The 20,673-nt window shown below is 43.3% G+C and overlaps 1 protein-coding gene across 10 annotated transcripts in view; it reads left to right on the top strand.

Moving 5' to 3' along the window:
* The window catches only part of REPS2 (RALBP1 associated Eps domain containing 2), a 138,307-nt gene extending 125,426 nt beyond the window's left edge, over window positions 1-12,881 (top strand). For 7 of the 10 annotated variants that reach the window (XM_054006985.1, XM_054006966.1, XM_054006930.1 and 4 more), the window contains 3 exons: window positions 1,967-2,112; window positions 6,005-6,113; window positions 7,771-12,881. In XM_054006985.1, coding sequence (XP_053862960.1) covers window positions 1,967-2,112; window positions 6,005-6,113; window positions 7,771-7,839 — 324 coding nt within the window. In that variant the 3' untranslated portion in view covers window positions 7,840-12,881. The remainder of the gene's footprint in view (window positions 1-1,966; window positions 2,113-6,004; window positions 6,114-7,770) is intronic. The other 3 variants (XM_054006994.1, XM_054006976.1, XM_054006948.1) reach the window with 1 other exon arrangement.
* The last annotated feature ends 7,792 nt before the right edge of the window (window positions 12,882-20,673 follow it).

Below are 20,673 nucleotides of genomic sequence, written 5' to 3'. Positions count from 1 at the left end.
ATGAGACAGGGTGGGGGAGCTTTCATTGCAATGACTCACACTGCAGCCATTCTCTATGTAAGTGGGGGACTCAGGCACTAACACTATTAAACCAGCAACTTACACGAGGACCACATTCACTCACTTCAATTAACAAACACTAAGGGACCCATCTCCATTGTGAAAACAAGCAAAACAGTGTATAGTCACAAATATCTTGTGAAAATCTGGTATGTAGATGTAATCGCTCTCAGCCTGGGTATACATTTTTTTAATAAGCAGTAAGCAAATACATTAATTATACAATGCCATGTGATTATTTTGACTGTGGTATTCCACATATTTAAGGCAAGTGGCTTTCCATGTTGGGTGGTGTGCAACAGATCCTGTTTTTTTTGTGGGTTTTTTTGGTTGGTTAAATATTTTTAAAGTAGTTATGGAACCCTGTGGGATTTTGGAATGTTAGAGACTCTACCCTCTCATAACGCTAACTCTATTCATGGCCTTAAATTACTTTTTATTGCAAAACACCCACAATAGCCCTCTGCTGACTCAGATGACATATTGCAGCCTTTTGGGCACTTCACTGGGTCATTTAAAGGTGTATTACTTTGTTTAATTTATTTGTATTGTATTAATTGGTTCCTAAGACATAGAAAGTAAGGTAGCCTGGTCCAGTGAATACACCACTAGACCATATAATGAAAGATGGGTTCTAGTCCTGGCTCTGCCATTAATTTACTATGTAACCTTTGGCAAGTCACTTTACCATTTTGTGCCTCAGCTTCTTGCTTGGTGAAATGAAGATGATGCTACTACAGGCTTCTCTTTGTTAAAGCACTTTGAGATCTACAGATGAAATATGTACTATGAAAGCTAAGCTTCATAATAATATTATTATTATTATAACAGCCTGATACTGCAGTGTTGTTAAAGTTTTGGGCAAAATCAAGGATATTTTAATTAAAATAATGAAAGCACTTCTGGCATTGTTTATTAAAAATTAATGTATTTTGTCTTTTCTACCTGAGCCTGACCACATCTTTTCATGTACTTCTCCATGACAAATCCCTAGCCTCATGTGCACTCATTCTGCAATGATGTAAGTCTTTGTAAGCCAGTTTCCGAGCTGCCTCTAAAAGGGAAAGTATTTCTGGGACCGACATCATAGGATAGAGGAAGCCTGTCTTGTGTTTGAGGCATTTGCCTGGGACACAGGAGATCTGGGTTCAATTCTTAGCTGTGCCACAGCTTTTCTGTGTGACCTTGGGTAAGTCAGTCTCTCTCAGACACTGTATCCCAGCTGTACTGTGAGGTTGGTAGTAGTTCTATACCTCTCAGAGGTGTCATGAGGATAAATTGATATGTTTGTGAGGCACTCAGATTCTATGGGGATGAGATGAGGCCATATAACGGGTAGATGCTTTATAATCCTTAGCTGGCGATCAATATTGGTCATTCCTGGGAAATTTAAGGTGTCCTGTGTTGATCACGATGGCAGCGTATGCAGGCAAAATCCTCATATTACACGGAGCACAATTTTTTAATTATTATATTCTGATAATGGCCAGAAGCCCCAGTTGGAGTTCTGGCCCCTGTATGCTACCTGTACACAGATGCATGTACACACATTTGTATGGACAGTCCCTGCCCTGAACAGCCTACAGTCCAAATTAAGATAAAACAGAAGTAATGCATGCAAGACAATTGAAGGGAGGGAGGGCAAGACACACCAACAAAAATAGCCAACCTCTAAATATAGAAAATTAATATTAAAATGACAGAATGCAGTTTCTAAAAAGCAGGTTATTACTGAATTTAGTCAAAATTGAAAGAGCACAAAGCTTAGGCCATACTTCAGCAGTTTCTGTGTCAAAAGCATTCACTCATCATAGCCCTTTCTTTCGCCACGTCAACATTTTAGCATGTCTTTAGACGCTGACTTATTTAAGGACTAACTGAATCTGTTTGTTTTTTTCCTCCAAAGGAGATTCTGCTTTCTCAGCCACCATCCAAACCAATCCGAAGGAAATTCCGCTCCGAAAATCAGATGTTGGAAAACCAGGAGCTTACTCCCACTAGCATTGTGACCTCTTCCTTGCCTGCAGTCAAACCCCATCTTCCAGCCCAAAAGTAAATCACACACCTAAAAACTACATCAAGCTGCATCATGAGCTATGACTTGACTGTTTTTTGCCTCATTCTCATATTTAATGATTGAATGACTCAGGGGATTGGTAATGAGATACAGACCTCAACTCTTGATTGCCAGTTCAAATGCAGGCCGCCAGGTCAGTAGTGACCAAAAATTGTTAACATCTGATAGCTGAACAATGAACTCTTTGAAATGCACTTGATGGGTTCAGTCAACAAATATGTGTCCACATCACAAAAGCTACCACTCAACTACCCCTTGTAACAAGGTAGCAGGGATCTTGTGTTGACCCTGTTAGCAGGTATTTGAAGCCTGCATAACGCTGCTGAAGTTGTGCTCACTCATATTGGCAGTTCTGACTTGTTAACCAACCGGGAGATGAGCATGCAGGGAATGGCTCCAAATCCCTTCAATCTTGTCATCATCATAAGATAGCAGTTCTCCACAGCCAGGAACTAAACTTCAACACAGTCTGTTACACAGGCATTCGCAACACTGAACACCACCACTGGTCAGGTGTTTGCAAATGCAGTGGCTGAGGAGAACAACACTGCTTTCACCACCACTTCAGCCATAGTGTAGGAGTGCCAAAATTCTCTGACGCAACTGGTCAGATTAATCGCTTCTCTTCAGTCCCAAGCATTCTAAGACGCCGCCTTTGGTACGACTAACTTGAGGGTATGTGGTATCCAAGTGTCTTCACTGATGTTGAGCAATAGATAGTTGCTCAACATCAGTGTTCCACTCCATCAAAGAGAGACCCAAACACGGAAAAGCAATATTTCCCCCTTCTATTCTGCCATCTCATTGGATCTAACAGTTTCCGAGGATGAAATATAGAAAAAGGTCTACCAAGCTGACAGGAGTCAAGTAAGGCTTTCACTCTCAGCCTAGGGGAGACGTCGATCAGAAAATGATTACAATACATATTTAACGCTCATTTCTAGATCCATCCCAAAGAAAAGACTATAATGTCAGCATGAGTTGAGCCATAAACCACCTGGGATAATCTTGTGATTGCCATGATGCTATGAGATGTAGAGTCAGCATGCTACAGCTATTGCCAGTGTGCAAATTGAAAGCATAGATATTGAAATCACCGAGACCAAAGAGTCTTCATGACTCCAATAACAAGTCCAATAACAGTAATGCAGGCACAAGTGATGGAGTGGGAAAAGGGCTGTATTCAGTCAAATTTATTTTATTCCAGGATTCATATGTGAAATGAGTGCAGTTGAATCTTTCTTTGGGTTTGCACATTTCCTGCAGCTGAAGTTGTATGCAAAAAAACAAGGCTCTGCTTAGCCCAAATCCTCTGTTTCTCATCAACAGATTGTCTAGGGATGTTGTGGAAGCTCCTTCACTGGAGGTTTTCAAAAGGAGGCTGGCTAGCCATCTGTCTTGATAGTTAGACACAACAAATCCTGCATCTTGGCAGGGGAGGAGATTAAATGACCCCATGATTCGATGATTTTGGACCGGGTAATCTGAGCCAAAACCAGGCGAGCTGAGTCATCCAGTCAGTTTTTCACAATACGTGTACAATCAAGCTGTTGAGGGCCTGAATCTGTGCTACCTAGGCTAACCGATAAGCATTAGGATTACTGTTAACCGACCTTACCCATTAACCTGCTGCTTGCCAGCCAAAGCAGCCCCAGCCCTGGTGGCCTTTCACCCGCCAGAGGGACCCCAGCCCCGGCTGCCTCAGTTAAACAATGTAATTTTAATCGTTTAACCGGTTAACTTTTTAAACAATATTTACATCCCCAGTGCTGCATAACTTGGAAGATTAAAATAGAAAATAGGGCTCCTGAGATGGCCTGAGAATGCTAGTACAGTAACTCCCCACTTAACGTCCTCTCGCTTAACGTTGTTTCGATCTTACATCCCTGCTCAATTACAGAACATGCTCTGTTTAAAGTTGTGCAAAGCTTTGCTAGAACGTTATTTGGCTGCCTGCTTTGTCCACAGCTGGCAGCCCCCCATCAGCTCCCCTACATCCCCCTCCACAGCACCTCCCGCCCGCCGGCAGACCCCGCAGATCAGCACCTTCTACCTCCTCCCCCCACCTCTTGCCTGCAGCAATCAGCTGGCTTGCTGCTTTCCGGAGGGCTGTGTGCCGCATCCTCGCTCCTCCCCTCTCCCTCCCCTGCCTCCTGCCCACAGCAATCAGCTGGCTTGCAGTGATCAGGAGGCAGGGGATGGAGGGGGAGCCTGGGCGCCATGTCCTCGCTCCTCTCCCCTCCCTCCTGTCTCCTGAACGCCGCAAGCCAGCTGATTGCCGCGGGCAGGGGGGAGGAGCGAGGATGTGGCATGCGGAGTAAAGGAGGAGGGGGAAAGAAGAGGCGGGTTAAGGGTGGGAGCTTGGGGGAAGGGGTGGAGTGGGCAGGCCGAGGGTTGAGCCCCCCCCGCCCCAGTGCTTGCTGAGTAGGGGAAGCTGCCGCTGCTGCTGCGCAACGTGCTTCTCTTAGCCTACAGCACCTTCAGCCTCCTCCTTGCCTGCCTCATTGTTCCAGTGCCAGTGAGTTGTGCCTGCGTGGGGTAAGGCAGGGGCACCTCAACTATAGTACTGTACCGAATGGCAAAAAAAAATGTCCCTGGAACCTAACCCCCCCACCCCCCATTTACATTCATTCTTATGGAGAAATTGGATTCGCTTAACATTGTTTCACTTAAAGTCGCATTTTTCAGGAACATAACTACAATGTTAAGTGAGGAGTTATTGTACATGTTTTTGGAGCCCCAGTTATATAGGGGGAACCAAGGAAAATTGCAACACGTGCTAGCATCCCTAATCAGCCCTATCTGATGCAGATGTTTGTATTTTCTCCAAAACATTTAAATGACCACACAGACTAGAGATACGTGTACGCTTTGATCTATTTTATTTTATTTTTTAATTTTGTTATAAAGGTTGAATAGGGGCAAAATGTAGATAAACAGGTTGGTGGAAAGGTGAAAAATAATAGCAAAAGGACCAATCTATTATAAGAAACAGGCACAGGTTCTACTGCAAAGATCACAGCTGTCCGCTCTGTTCAGAGAAAGAGCTAACTTGGGCTTTTCCCAACTGCTTGCCACCATGTGCTCTGTTTAAATATGCATCTGTCTTAGATCACGTTATCATTAAAGAGCTGTTGACACCTCATGTACAACTTTAAAATGTCTATTTAGAAAACAGTTCTGCTTATCTAACCTATATTTATCATATTTCCCTTTCCTTGTTGTTTTTTTATTACTAGCAACATTTGCATTTAAACAAATCTTTGTTTCTTTAAGAGTCATGGACAGATGAATAATGTCCATAATTGATCTATCTGAAGACTCATTTCTGTGTGTGACATCACAATCAGCTATGTTGGAAATGACTGGTATGAAAATGGAAGATTAGTATTTCAAGTGTAGAAAAAAGCAGCAGAAGCAGCTAAACTCTTGAAAAAGCAAAGATTTTATTTTCATGCAGATGTCCTTAATAATAAATAATTAAAAGATAGGTAAAATAGGTAAAATTGTTTCTAAATAGAATGTTCTGTACATTTTCCATTAGGCATTAGTGACCTTTTAACCCCCATTAAGGGTTTGAAAACAATAATTAGCAAGGATATTGCAATAAATACAAGTACATTGAAAATAAAATAATTGAAATGGGCCTAAAATAGGTCGATGGTTCAGATTAAAAAATTAGACCATTTTGCTTTTGAATCACTCATTCAGTCAACAACACTTATTTACTACATTTTCTTGTAAATTTGTATCTTTTTCTTTTGATCAAAAGGTTCAGTACACGTGTACATAAAGTGGATGTCTGGTCTCCTGGGCACAGTCACTGTTGAGGCTTTTTTCATTGAAATGTTTTGTATTTATCTCCAGCAGACAGTCTTCCAAACAGAAGAGGGCTATTCAGACTGCTATTCGTAAAAACAAAGAAGCCAATGCGGTGCTAGCAAGGTTGAACAGTGAACTCCAGCAGCAACTGAAGGTAAGGAACACATTGAATATCACAATTACAAGGCTTGATGCAATCGGTTGTTTTTCACCACTGGCTAAGGATCTAGTTCCTCTTTATAGATGAAACCTACTGCTTTGTTTCCAGACTCTTTTGAAAGAGTGGCTACGCTGTACCTTTAGGGGTGAGTGGCCTATGCGTAACCTAAGTGCAAAGGGCTGTGTTGTCGATTGAATTGAGTTTAAATGATAATTCTTGTCTTTTGAATGCTCCTAGAGCATTTAATTCTGTCTCCTCACGCATGAGAGGAACTCAGCCATAGTTTTTTGTCCTGATCAGTTGTTGTTTAGCTTCTTACGTTCAGTCATTCAGTATACAAAGTATTGGCTGTACTGTTGCCTTAGATGAGATTCTAAGAGTGATTTTAAAACGCTATCCATTGGCTTGTATTTGAGAACTTCTTGGCGTATTTAAATTGGTAAGTTCCTGATAAAAATAAATTCTGTTCTTTTTAATTGTCCAGTCATGAAGTCAATAAATTCCTTCATTTTTCTTCTGCTGAAGCTTCATGTCACTTAAATAGACTATCATACTTCTACGTAAGCAGGTCTGAACATACTGGGAATCCTTTCAGAGACCATCAACACTGATTGCCAATCAGTCAGAGGAGACTGCTGTTGCTTTTCCCTACCGGGTTGAAAGTGCCACCTTTTGCAGCACTTCCAGCTCTATAATGGTCTGGAAATGTGAGACCAGGACCAGAAACTGAACCCTGATGTCCTACCTAATAGTGCAGTGGGCTGCCACTGAGTCGGCCTGCCTTGACCTTCTTTCCTTCCTTTAGCATTCCTCTGCATCTCTGTCACAGTCCTGAGAAATCCCCATGCTATATTTTTCCTAGCTTCACATCCCACCCCACTCACTCAACGTCCCATGTTACAACCACCTTCCTTGGATCAGGACTGCAGTATGATTCCACATAGGAGTTTATCATTACCACTATTCCTGAATTGTCTACAAGGATCTCTCAGGAGCAGTGCAAGGCAGACTCTCCCTACCAGGGGTGAGCATGCAACCTTCAATAGCAAGGTAAAAAGAGGCAGTATGGCCCAGTGGACTGACCTTGGGGAAGGATGTCACACTCATAAGTTTTAATAGCAAACACCCTGCCACCATTACATTTTTGACTCTCTCTATGGTATTTATATGCCCCCCATTTGCACATCTGAGCACCTTACAGTCTTTAATGTATTGATCCTCACAAGACTCCAATTAGGTCAGGTCGTGCTGCTATCCCCAGTTTACAGACGGGGAACTGAGAGAGACAGTAGCATGCCAGTGTCACACAGGAAGTCTGTTTTGGAGCAGGGAATTGAACCCAGGTGTCTCAAGTCTGTGCACTCACCACTGGGCCATTCTTCCTCTCATTGGCCAGGTTGGGCAAGTCCCTGGCCTCTCTCTGCTCATTTCCCCATCTGTAAAAAGGGAATAATTCTACTTATCTCAGTAGGTTGTTGTGAGGGTTAATTGTCTAACGTTTGTATGGTGCCTTGAAACGATAAAGCTTGATGTAAGTGGTATGAGATCTGTAGTAAATGCCAGCTGTTACTAGACTACTCTTTAATAATGCAGCTTTATATGTGTGGGTGCCACAAAAGTTATAGCATTTCTTTTTTTCTCTGTGCTCCAGGAAGTTCACAAAGAACGAATTGCATTGGAGACTCAGTTGGAACAGCTTCGTCCTGTAACTGTCTTGTGACCTTCAGTACATTATTTAATGGCAATAAATGGACATTTGTGCCAAGAATTTTTGACTATTAGCACAACAATGTGAAGTCTTTGTAAAGTTTTCACTGAGGCAAAGTGGAATGTGAGTTGGGTTTGTTGGGTTTTTTTGCACACCACCTTGCACATTTTCCCTTTCAGATGAAGAGGGTAGATGAGATAAATGTCAAACCGTAGGTTATGTTTAAGAAATGAAAGTTGTTTCCAACTTGTCCTTCAGGATATTACAAAATGCAGTTAACCACCAAAATCAATCATCTAACTCTGAAATTATTAGTGGTTTATTTATTTAAAGAATTCCTGATTTATGTACTTCCTTGAAAACCAATTATTAAAAGTTTCATGCATTCAAAATTCTTCTTTATATTTAAAGTTCCTATTCTAAGGTGGTTTCTTGGATGTTACTGATTTCACATAGGTTTATACCAGGAGGTAGTGTCTGTGGCTTTAAAACACAACAGAGAATAAAAATAATTGTACAGATAGTCTATATTCACAATCACCTGTCACTTAATTGTCTTTTTAGTGCCATTTATGATTATTGGTCATTTATGTCTTATAAATATTGCAGGGTTTGTGTTTTATAAGTTAAAAATCATGTGAAAATGCAGTTTTGAGAACTAAAAAGTGTTGAAACTTGCTGATTTTAGAAACTTTTTTTTTTAAAGCTATACTCCCCAGGGAAAGTTAGAAATGGGCATGTTTCTCTGTATGTAATTAATGTGTGCTTGTTAAAACAACAGCATTGTAATTTTACCACTGGAAGTTAAAATGAAGCATACTGTATGTTGTGCTTGTCTTTGGAGACATGGGTTTTATTTCATGTTTGTTTGCATTGGTCTGCATTCCTGTTTTACTAGCTATTGCGTTTTTTTAAAGGACCTGAACTAGATGTTTGATTCCAAATGAAATAAACATATGTGTATGCTCTAGGTAGGATTTTTAATGACTATGATGTGAAGAAATGAATCCTACAAGGGGTTGTCCATTGAGTAGCCTTAATACCGCACAGGAGAGGCTCATTACGGGATGAGGCTCCCAGGACCTTTCCCTTCTCCAAAGAGAGAGTCAAAGGCTATAGTACTCTATCTGGGTCTGATCCAGGGCCAGTTGAAGTCAATGGGCATCTTTCCATTGACTTCAGTGGACATTGGATTAAGTCCTCTGAGACTTTCTGACAATGGGGAAGCTTTCTAGTGAACCTTTTAGGTATTGGGCCAATCCTCTTATAACAGGTAGTTTTAGAAGTAATGAAATCAGCCTGTCCCCTTTGACATATGCCTTATTGATAAAAACATAGCATGCACGCCATCCTATTTCTTTCCTTCCCCCCTCGCAGCCCCACATGAGATGCATTGTATAGTCCATTGCTCAGTGATGTAAACTAAGCGTCTGCATTAAGTTTGCAAAAGCTCTGCGTACATTTTCTTCTATTATTTTTGATGTTTTATCCATCTTGTTTTGGAATGCTCCCGAAGGGTGTGTTAGAAGTAACTAGCCAGTCTCCTGTCGGGATACAGTGCAAAATGGATAAACGTGAAAAAGCTGTAGCGGAATAGCAGAGCAGCCAGAAGTTTTTTCGAGACGTAAAACAAGAATGACATCAATGTAAATGTTTAAAGTTGACATGGTGACTGAACAGACTCCCTTGGCTGAAGTTTATATGGATTCAGAGTTTATAAAACGTTATTCCAATGTTGGGAGGGCAGTCCTCACATTTGTAAAACTATGTTAACTGAAAGTTTGTTTGGTAATACACCTCTACCCCGATATAATGCGGTAAAGCAGCGCTCGGGGGGGGAGGGGGGGGAGAAGTTGCGCACTCTGGTGGATCAAAGCAAGTTCGATATAACGCGGTTTCACCTATAATGCGGTAAGATTTTTTGGCTCCCGGGGACAGCGTTATATGGGGTAGAGGTGTACGTCACTTCTTAGCTAGCTAACCACTGTTCGTGTCTACGACACAGAACTGAATTTTTGGATTTCTGACTACTTCTGTGTTAATGCTAATGTTAAAACATCTCATGTTAATGAGATGACCATGGTTTGTGACTAAATGAAGTTAGAATCACAGCTTCTCCCCAGTGAGCTGCAGAAGAAATCTGCCATCATCTTCCCTATTAGTGACAATGTTCAGAACTTACACCAGTCATTTTTAGAGAGACAAGGTGGATGAGGTAATATCCTTTATTGGACCTACTTCTGTTGGTGAGAGAGACAAGTTTTGCAGCTCAAAAGCTTGTCTCTGTCACCAGCAGAAGTAGTTCCAATAAAAGATATTACCTCATCCACCTTGGCTCTCTAATATCCTGGGACCAACACTGCATACACGAGTCATTCTTTTCATTTACAAAATTGAATTGTTAGATTTGAGTGAGTTTAAATTTTTTTTAATTCTTGTTTTGTCGTTTTATTAAGTAACAAAATGACAATTTTAAAGGACAGAGTTGGGTGGCACTTTCCATATTTGTGATCCAGAATGTTTGGGAAAACTCTTAAGAAATGTGCAAATGTTTTATTAAGCGCTTTGGGTGAGATTCTGCAGATCTTATTCATGTTGAGTAGGACCTTACTTCACAAGAAGCCTCATTTATTTCAGTGGGACTACTCATGGAGTATGATGCTACGCTTAAGTAAGGGTGGAGAAAAGTAGTCCATAGGGCTTTTTCAAAGATCTGTCATGCAAAGTACTATTATAATTATTCCTTATACTATGAATCAGGATACCTGGATGACCATCAGTGGAACATGTTACTTAGGCTTGGTCTACACTAGCAACTTATGTCCACACCCCTGAGCAAGGCAGTTGTACTGACCTAACTAACTCCTGGTGTAGACAGCCTTATGTTGATGGGAGAGCTTCTGTCAACATAGCTGCCACCTCTCGGGGAGGTGGAGTACCTATGCTGATGGGAGAACGCCTCCTGTCAGGGTAGGTAGTGTCTTCACTGAAGCGCTACAGCAGCACAGCTGCATCTGCGTAGCTGTGCCACTGCTGCCTTTTAAGTGTAGACAGGCCCATAGTCCTCCTGAATCATAGGGGTTAATACATAAAAGGGTTTATACCATTTCTGATGCTGAGCTTTTAGAGCTGCATTCTAATGTTCTACTGAGCTCAAGGGGCCATCCTAATTCAGTCATTGTATGTGTCGTTTATTATATTATTGATGGTGGTGTACCACTTTACACAGTGTGGAAAGCAAAATAGCAAGGGAAGAGTTGAGACATGTTTTATCTCTGAAGCACAAAATCAGGAAGCAAGTTACCTGGAGTATCTTCCTAGTACTTTGACAGTTCTGATAGCCTACAGAAGATGTAAAATCCGCTCCTGCTGTTATTTTGGTTTAAAAATAAAATGTAATGGGAGTTACAGGTGCTCAGCCCCTTTGAAAATCAGGCCATTTATTTAGGTGCATATAGCTAAGTCCCATTTTCAAAAGTGACCTAGGCCTTTAGAAGCTTAAGTCCCATTAATTTTCAATGAGACATAAGGAAAAAATGTCAAAAGTGCTTAAGTGACTTAGGACTTTCAATGAGACATAGGCTCCCAAGCTCCTAAGTTACTTTTGAAAATGTGACTTTGGCTCCTATGTCACATAGGCTACACTTTTGAAATTGCCTTAGGCTAAACTTTTCAAACATGGGTGCCTAAAATTAAGCACCTGTAATGGCCTGATTTTCAGAAGTGCTGAACATCCATAAATCCCGCTGAAGTCAATGGGAACCAAGTGCTAAGAACTGTTTGAAAATCAGGCCATTTTATTTCTGTTCTAAATGTATATAATGGCTCAACATCAGACACAATGAACAAGTTGTGGGGACCTGTTTAAAGATAGAACAGTCTGACTTTACAATCACAGAACATTGTTTAAAGATATTAAATATTAAAGATTAATGTTCTGGTTATTAAACTAGTATTAGGACACCATGGACATTTATATAATATCTTTTATTATGGCTCCCATATTGGTGGATTAAAAAATATCAGTCATTAGCAAGTTCACCCTGTTAGGTTCAGAAATGTCAGTTTTAACTTGAAACATTATTTCCAAGCACAGTTTTATAGGATGGGAGATGGTCACTTCAGCGAGAGGAACTTTTTCAGCTTTCTTCTAAACATTCCAAGCTTCATATTGTACTCAGGGTCTCGGAGCATATCTTGTCATTTCACATACTACACTTGCACATGCAAGCAGGGTAGACAATTTTCTTTAGGTGGTGGCCTGGCCTAAAATAAGAAATAATCTTGAGAGATGCAATGAGGGAGGTTAGGGTAGTTTTTCATACCTCAAACCCTACTTCATACCTAACAAGACTTGGAGGACAATTGTTTGCATTACAGAACTACCTTGGGGGGTGGTTGTGATTTGGAACTCTTCACAAGAAGCTTTAGGATAAGCTTAATATGGCAATTCTCTCTCCCTGTTGTAGAAGCTGCTTCCGCCAAGTTTAAATCCCAGATCATGACACAGACAGTTTGTGAAAGCTTCCCCAGTCTGAAAGGGAGGAGCATCACTTCTCCAGCACTGCCAGTCCTTTAGCCTTCAGCACATATACACCTTAATTGACAAGAAGTAGTTGTCGTTATAAAAGTCAGGATGGGAAAGAGGGATAATGAACCCACATATTTTAGCAACTAGAGTGAAAACTTATTTTTTCAAGACATGACTATCCCAAATGAGAAGAAATATATATTTTGAAGCTTTTCTTTATCTTCATGAAACTATGTATTACATCTTTGTCTGCTATTGATCATTTGATATAAAACTGGTATTGGGAGCCTTATTGTTAATCTAAAATTTTAAAAAAGTTCCCCTCAGGTTACTATATATTTGTATATTACACAGTGTAGTTGATAACCATATTCCAGAAGACTTGTTTTCACAGCTACAGAAATGTTAGTGTGGTAGATTGCAGGATATATAACATTCTATACTATGCACATCCAATTTTGGAAAATGTATATGGTATGAAACTGGGTGCTCTTGTAAAATAAAAAGCTACAATAGCTTCCAATTGTCTTGTTACTTGTGTTTTGTTGAGGATGTCATTTGTACAGATGATATGAAAAGAAACTTGGCATGGAAAGATGCTGTGTTGAAATGACTGACCTTTGAGCATTTAATTTGCAAACACATGTGCCAAGGGGGGGGTGTGTGTGTGAGAGAGAGAGAGAGAGAGATACTATTAAAAAGTTTAGAGTGACATCCTGGCCCTGTTGACCTCAGTGGAGTCAGGACTTCACTCTTACTTTGCAAAAGTTCACCTTGCCACAAAGTAAGCTACTAAATGGAACCAGTTTTAACTTTTAAGAATGTGTCTAGTATAAACACCAGTAAAGAAGAAGAATTGTATTAAAGTGGTCTGAGGGTGCACAAGCAGTGCACAGGAGTAATGGGATGAAAATTAAATTAACCACAGTGTTTTCTCTCATTCAACCTAACGGTGAATTTTGTTAGACTGTAAGAAAGTGCTGGGTACCCCATCACTTGAGACAATAAAAATCAGACTGGACAGATCACTATACAATATGTATTTGGAGAACAATCTTTCATTGGCAGAGATGGACTAATGGATTATTTAAATATCTTGGCTACTGTGATTTGTACTGCTTAACTTCACTGCTATCCAAAGAATGGGGTTTTAAAAGAGGAAATAATTAGTGATGAGTTGTAAATAAATTCTTACAGCATTAAGGCGTGACAAGGGATGCTTTATTAGACCAAAAATTTGTCTCTGGTGCATGTGAGGAACAAAGCCAAGGCACTAAGAACTTGTGAATATACTGTAGGGAGCAATTATGCATTGACAACAGGATGGATTTAGATGATTCTTCCATTCTTTAATTTTTATGCGTCTATGATATTCTGGGGAGCCTTAATGTGATTCTAGTTTGGCTCCCCAAGTTTAAATGAATGTTTTTAACATACTCCCCCCCACCTTTTTCTTTTACAAGTATCCTTCCACTATGGAAAATATTTATTAGTGAAAGAATGAGGGGAAAGTGGGGAAAAAAGCTAAAGACCCTTTTCTCTTCAATTTTTTACATTAGAAATAATTCCATTTTAAGTGCTCCCCTCTCTTTTTATACCAGTTTCCATAATTGTAAGTCTCCATCCATGTCCTCCCTTTCTTGTCTGTCCATTGTGTCCTCTTCAGACTTGACCAGCGTTTTCCTTCTGAGAGTTCTGAACCTCAGCTAGGTCCCTTAGTATGCAAGGGGAGAGAAATGAAATAGCTTAATTTCCCTGAATAGGAGAAAAAAAAGTGAGTTGGACCTATGCCTGCTCAAGGAATGGTCAGACCACAATAAGGGTGTAAATCTGCACCCAGACAGCCACAGTCCCAATCCAAAATAAAATCCAGGGTCTGCCACATTGATGGGTTGAGCCAGAAACCACATGGGATAATTTCATAGTTGTACTGGTGGCTATATAATAGTATGGACTATGCATATTTAGCATGTAAATGTGGAAGTCACCAAGTTGTTAATTTACATTAAAGAACATGAGGTTAGTCGGAGGATGGCCCTGTGCTCCAGAGAGATGATATCTAGACAATATCAATGGGGCTTATTTTAAATGCCACATACTGCACCTGGTCTATTTGGGGGTGGGGGAGAGGTCTCCTACCTAACCTCCCCATATCCACTGCAAAGATAGTAGGACCCAGGCCTTCGCCAACAATTTCCCCTTCCGGTACTCCATATCCTCAGTTCATAGCAACATTTCTCAACCCTCTACTCTATTATTCTGTGGCTATCATAGGGGGTGCAGCTGCTGTAGTTGGAAGTATACAGGCAGGAACCACCAGGGCAGGGTGCAAAAGCCATTTACTGTATACAAACCAGGCCCCCAAGACAGATAACATTCTAAAATAAACTGGGAAGTCCACTTGCAAATGCTACCCAGACACTCACTCCCAGTCCCAACCATACAAAAAGGCATAACAAAACAGCAAAAATGTATATGACCATTTGGCAGTGGAGTACAAGATGCAGTGTTTGTTAATGTTCAGAGTCGTGGAGGAAAAGAAGGGGCAATTTATCATGTCTGTCCACACTGACAGCACCCAGAGAGAAGGCAGAAAAGAAACACTGATAAGATGCAGTACTCACACTTCTTAGGCCCCACAGAGAAGGTCCTTTTAAAAAGCTTTGCTGGTTACAGCTTTGTAAGAAGGTTTAGATGCAAGGCTGCCACTTGATATCCAAATCATTTTGTTCCCAGGTCAGTCAAACAATCAAGCAGTTCATTCTATTTGTCACAGATTTCGGGTGTGTTAAGCTAGTCATACCTGCATTCATCAGGCTGGCACAAAGCTTGCATTGTTTACTATAAATTCCACATTCTTATCTTGGGGGGGAACTAATGGATGACCTCACCTGTGTCTTAGTTCACAAATCACCATTTTTCCTAAAGGATACTAAATTCTAAACTTGAACCAGTGATATTAATGGATTTTGAGAGCAGAACTTCTTTCATTTGCATTGGGTCTCAAAGGCATAATTTTCCAAAAGTTATTAGTGATTGTGGGTGCCCAATGAGATACATTGTTCACTCGCCCTCTGAAAATCAGGCCCTTTTAAAGGGGTCTCAAACTGGGCACTAGAAACCGAGCCAGCCAAATTCACTAGTCACTCTTGAAAATTTAGGTCAAAATGTTTCATAATATGTGTAGTGAAAATGGCCTTTCTTGGCAACATTCTATTTCTAGCATTTAGCGGCATACCGGCTGGCAAAAAAACTTGCCAACATGAGCTCTTGTGCTCATTACTCTCCAAACCAATGGAAGAACTCGTATATTTCAAAAGGTGCTTTCTTAAAACTGTGTTGTCAGTTAATTACCAGAAACCTAGCTCTATGCATCCGAGAATATGGGGAAGGCTTCGATCTGGGGCTGAACTTCGTGGCTCAGGCCCTTTGCTATTAATTACCTGATGAATTTGACATACTAACATTGATATTTAAACATGCTGCAAAGGGTGCTACCATAATATAAATATTTACTTTTATCATCTTTTTAACAGCTGCTCCATTCAGATGACATTCGAAGAAGTGTGCCAGAGCTTCTCTAATGACTGGACGAGCACACTATGCTGCTCTGCAGGACATGTCTGTGCACACAGCTGGCCTATGTCAATGCATGTTCTTACTTGGTTTTACTCATCCAGGTTTCCTTACTCCTCTCCCTTGTTTGTTACATCCATGTTGCTTCTCTTAATTTAGGCTCTGACCCTGCAGTTGGTAGCATGTTGACAGGTTGCTGAGCCAGTGTGGAGCCTCATTGAAGTCACGTACAGCAATCCACCCACACACAATCAATTGCAGCATCAAGGCCTTAGACGGTGTAGTAGTTCCGGGGTGGGGCTCGTCCCTTCCTGGGGCACCTGGAAGCCAGGCCGCCCCGCTACAAAGCGAATAACAGTTAGGGCCCCGACCTTTGGGTAGGGGCTAAGCACACAATTGATAGTTTAGAGCTTAGCCTTTATGCTGGGACTGAGCACCCAATTAACAGTTTAGAACTCAGGCCCTTATGCAGGGACTGAGCACACAATTGATAGTTTAGAGCTTAGCCTTTGTGCTGGGACTGAGCACCCAATTAACAGTTCAGAGCCCAGGCCCTTATGCAGGGGCTGGGTCAGTTTGGGTTAGCCCAGGCCCTAGGTCAGGGCGGGGCAGCAAACAGTCTGTCAGGGGCCCAGGGGCCCAGGCCCCTTGGACAAGGAGGAGGAGAGACTGCCACCCGGCGCGGGGTGACAGGGGGGAACACAGGCCCACCCACTCCACTGTGTTTCAGCCCAGGGCCCTATCCGCAGCAGTCCGTCTGCCGCGCAGTCAGTGGGGATCCTGACCGCAACACACTGACATGGGTTCGGGGTCTGCTATCCCCGGGCCACTTCCCATCTCCTCCTCCATGGGTACCTGCTCCTCCTGAGTTTCGTCTGCTGGGTCACAGATTATGGGCTCCTCCGGGCCCCGAGCACCAGGTAGGTCTGTCGCTCCCTCTGGGCCCTCGGCGGGGGGAAGCTCAGGCCGCTCCTCGGGGTACCGGGCTCTCGGCAGGCTCAGGTCCGCGGGAGCTCGGGCACCAGCGTCTGTTTTCTTCCGCTGCCGGCCAGCTACTGAGCGCTGTGGCCTGGCCTTTATACTTTCTGTCCCGCCCCTTGACTTCCGGGGGGTGGGGACAGGCCGCGGTGGCTCCGCCCACTCTGGCGGTTGTTTTGGCTCATCGCTTCCTGGGGCGCCTGGAAGCCAGGCCGCCCCGCTACAGACGGTAATTGTCAGGGACTCTCCTTTTAATCTCTGTACACAGGGCCGGTGCAAGGATATTTTGTGCCCTAGGCGAAACTTCCACCTTGCGCCCCCCGAGAGCATCGCTTATTATAAAGTTTCAAAAATGAATACTGCATAATGTGACATTGTTCATTAGAATTAATACACATTCGGCTTGAAAATTTATTAATTTAATTATTTAGTCTACATATTTAACGAAAATAAATGAATAACCTGACAGGGTGTGGGGCTGGCTGGCTTCAGGCAGTGGGGTGCGGCAGAGGTTGGCTGGAGATAGGGGTGTGTGGGGCTGGCTGGCTTCAGGCAGGGCAGGGGATGTGGAGCTGGTTGGAGATGGCGTGCGGGGTTGGCTGGAGACAGGAGAGTATGGGGCTGGCTGGCTTCGGGCATGGGGGTGCAGCAGGGGCTGGCTAGAGACAGGGTGCGGGGCTGGCTGCGGGCAGGGCAGGGGGCGTAGGGCTGGCTGCGGGCAGGGCAGGGGGCGAAGGGCTGGCTGCGGGCAGGGGGCGTAGGGCTGGCTGCGGGCAGGGCAGGGGGCGAAGGGCTGGCTGCGGGCAGGGCAGGGGGCGTAGGGCTGGCTGCGGGCAGGGCAGGGGGCGTAGGGCTGGCTGTGGGCAGAGCAGGGGGTGTAGCTGGGGCTGGCTGGAGACAGGGTGTGGGGCTGGCTGTGGGCAGGGTGCTGGAAACCAGGGCTGTCCCTAGATATTCTGGGGCCCTACATAGCCCCCCACTGGGGGTGTGGTTCCCCAGGCCTCTGGGGGGGGGCTGGCTTGGGAGGTAGGGGGGAACCACCCCCAAGCACTCACCAGCGGCGCGGCTGGGGCCGGGTCTCTGTACTTCCTGCGGCCGGTGAGTGCAGCGCTGCTGCAGAGCTCAGGGGAGTGGGGGCAGGGCGGGGCTGAGCAGGGGCGGGGGTCTGGGGAAGAGCCAGAGCAGCAGGGAGCAGCGCAGCGCCCCCGGCAGCTGGAGGAGGAATGACATCACTTCCCAGCCGGCCGGAGCTGATCAAAGCCGTAGCGCCCCCTCGCACAGCGGCAGGAAGAGAGTTACACGTTTAACCGGCGCCGGGTGAGCATCCCAGACATTTTGGGCACCGCTTTTTGGCACCCTCAAATCTTGGCGCCCTAGGTGGCCACCTAGTTTGCCTAGTGGTTGCACCGGGGCACCGGGCCTGTCTGTACAGCATCCAATACAACAGCCTTTGAACCTCAATAGGACTTCTAGGGCATTACTATAAAGTAAATAATAATAATGTCCCGCCCTTAGAAATGTGAATTGCAGGTTTCTACATGGATGGTGAAGGTTATGTAAAGAATGCAGATGATTACTTGTCATATTATGGGTCACTCCTAAATCAGACTCCCACAGCCCTCTCTGGTTAACTGCTTGTCTGATTTTAAGCTTTTCTTTCAGGACCAGTTGTAGGCTTTTGGAAAGCGATTTTTGCGGAGCAACTGTGAGGTGGTTAGATATGAAAGGTGGGTATTTTGGCCCATATCAGTTTTAACTGGGTTGGGTTTGTATAAGCTGCTCATCTATGTATTTTCTTGGCTTTTATCCCTGGTGTTTGTATATGTCAAGTATTTGTGAAAGCACCTTGAGCCAATGAGAATAGGCTCTCTTAATACATAATTATAAACACATTAAATATGCTGTAGGCAGAATTTGGAAACAAGCAAACAAATAGAAACCCCGTGTTAATTAGGCACAGAGGAATTGCCACACCAGATTGGTCCGTCTCATCCAGTATGTTGTCTCTGACAGCGGCCAGTGCCAGAGGGAGGTGCAAATACCCCACTTTTGACAATAATGGAATAACCTGCCCAAAGGAAAGTTTCTTCCCATTCCCCACAAATTAGTGGTTGGCTTATACTTGAAAGGACAGGTCAATATCTATCATTTTTAAATTTTTCTCTTTAACTATATACATCTATAACCCTATCTGAATCCTACTAAACGCTTGGATTAAATGAGAGCTTGTGGCAATGAATTCCATGGGTTAATTACACACTGTAAAAAAATAATAATTTTTAACTATTTTAAAATTGGTTGTTTTTCAATTTTATTGAATGCCTCCATTTTGTAGCATAAGAAATGGTAAATAGGAGGGTGATGGCCGCCATTTGGCCAACACACTGGGAATTGAACAAAGGATTTTGTGATGGGTTGTTCATCCCACACCAGCCCTAAAGGGGTAAAGTGGCCCAGAACAGGCCAATTAACCTTCCTTTACCAACCCTGTCCTTTACAAACACGAATTGCAGATGGGCTAGGTTTATAAAGGGAGGAAGTTTGGAATAGCAAGGGGCTGCAGAGGGAGAGTCTGCAGTCACTCTTTAGAAGCAGAGGGATGGGAGGAGAGCAGGAAACCCAGAGGGGAGAATAAATCCTGGGATCCTAGTCCCGGAAGAAGGGTCAAGCCCAGAGGAGTTGTGGAGAAAGACAGCCTGAAAAGGCAGGGTAGACAGAAGCCCAAGGAAGGGAACTGTGTAGACCATGGCTGCTGGTTATAGGGTCACTGGGCTGGAACCCAGTGCAGAGGGAGGGCCTGGGTTCCCCTACCAGTCACTGGGCAGTGGCACAGGATTACTGGACATGCCAACCAGCCAGCTGGTCCAGCGAGATTTTGCTACACCAGAAGTGAAGGGCCTATATAGTGACCTAGCTGGAGGGCTGAGTTGCAAAGAGAGAGAACACTGCAACGATGGGGTGAGATCGACAGGGGGCACCATATGGGAAGAAAGCTGCTATGCCACGCCTGGACAGAAGGAGGTGCTCTTGTAGTGAGTGAACAGCCATTACAGAAGTAAAAAGCACAAGCTGCTACAGCTTGAACTGAAAAGCCAATACTCCTCAGTGTGTGGCCATAATAACTCATAGTCTTTGCAGATTGGCACAGATGGGGCTCTGTGATGCACACTCACCACTGGGTTACAGGAGCTCCAGCTTTAGCTTCCCTGCATTATTCCTGATTTGGGATAGCTTTGTCATGTCCCCTCTTATTCATCTCTACACAAAAGATTCCCAATCTTTTCAATCTCTCCCCATAGGGCAGCCTTTCCTTTCCTCTGATTGTTTTTGTTGCCTGTCTCTGGAGCTCTACTGTTTCTGTTTTATCATTTTTTTGGGACTAGGGTGACCAAAACTGAACACAGGTTGGCAGATTCATTCTTAAAGCATGGATCTACTTTGAAAAGTGAGCCTGTGTTCCATGTTTATCGAATCCCAACAATTTCTAATTTCTTTGTTTACAAGTAAAATATGTTTCTTTCTAAACTTCCAGCCCTGCAAACACAAGCTGGGATCCTGAAAGTCAAGCTATATCCTTTTTTCATTGTCCATCATTACCAATAGATTAGGTGGATGCAAACCAAATTCTGTCTGCAGTAATACTTGTTCAATACCATCGACTAAAGGGTTTGCACAAGTGTAATTGATTGGAACTTAGTAAATCATTCTGTTAATGTGCAAGAGGGAATAGAATCCAGTTCTCTCCCCATCGCTATGCTGGC

Source organism: Malaclemys terrapin, chromosome 1 (genome assembly GCF_027887155.1).
Source record: "Malaclemys terrapin pileata isolate rMalTer1 chromosome 1, rMalTer1.hap1, whole genome shotgun sequence".
In the NCBI taxonomy this organism is placed as follows: Eukaryota; Metazoa; Chordata; order Testudines; family Emydidae; genus Malaclemys; species Malaclemys terrapin.
The sequence above is the reverse complement of the archived record's forward strand: the minus strand, read 5'-3'. Positions and strand labels throughout refer to the sequence as shown.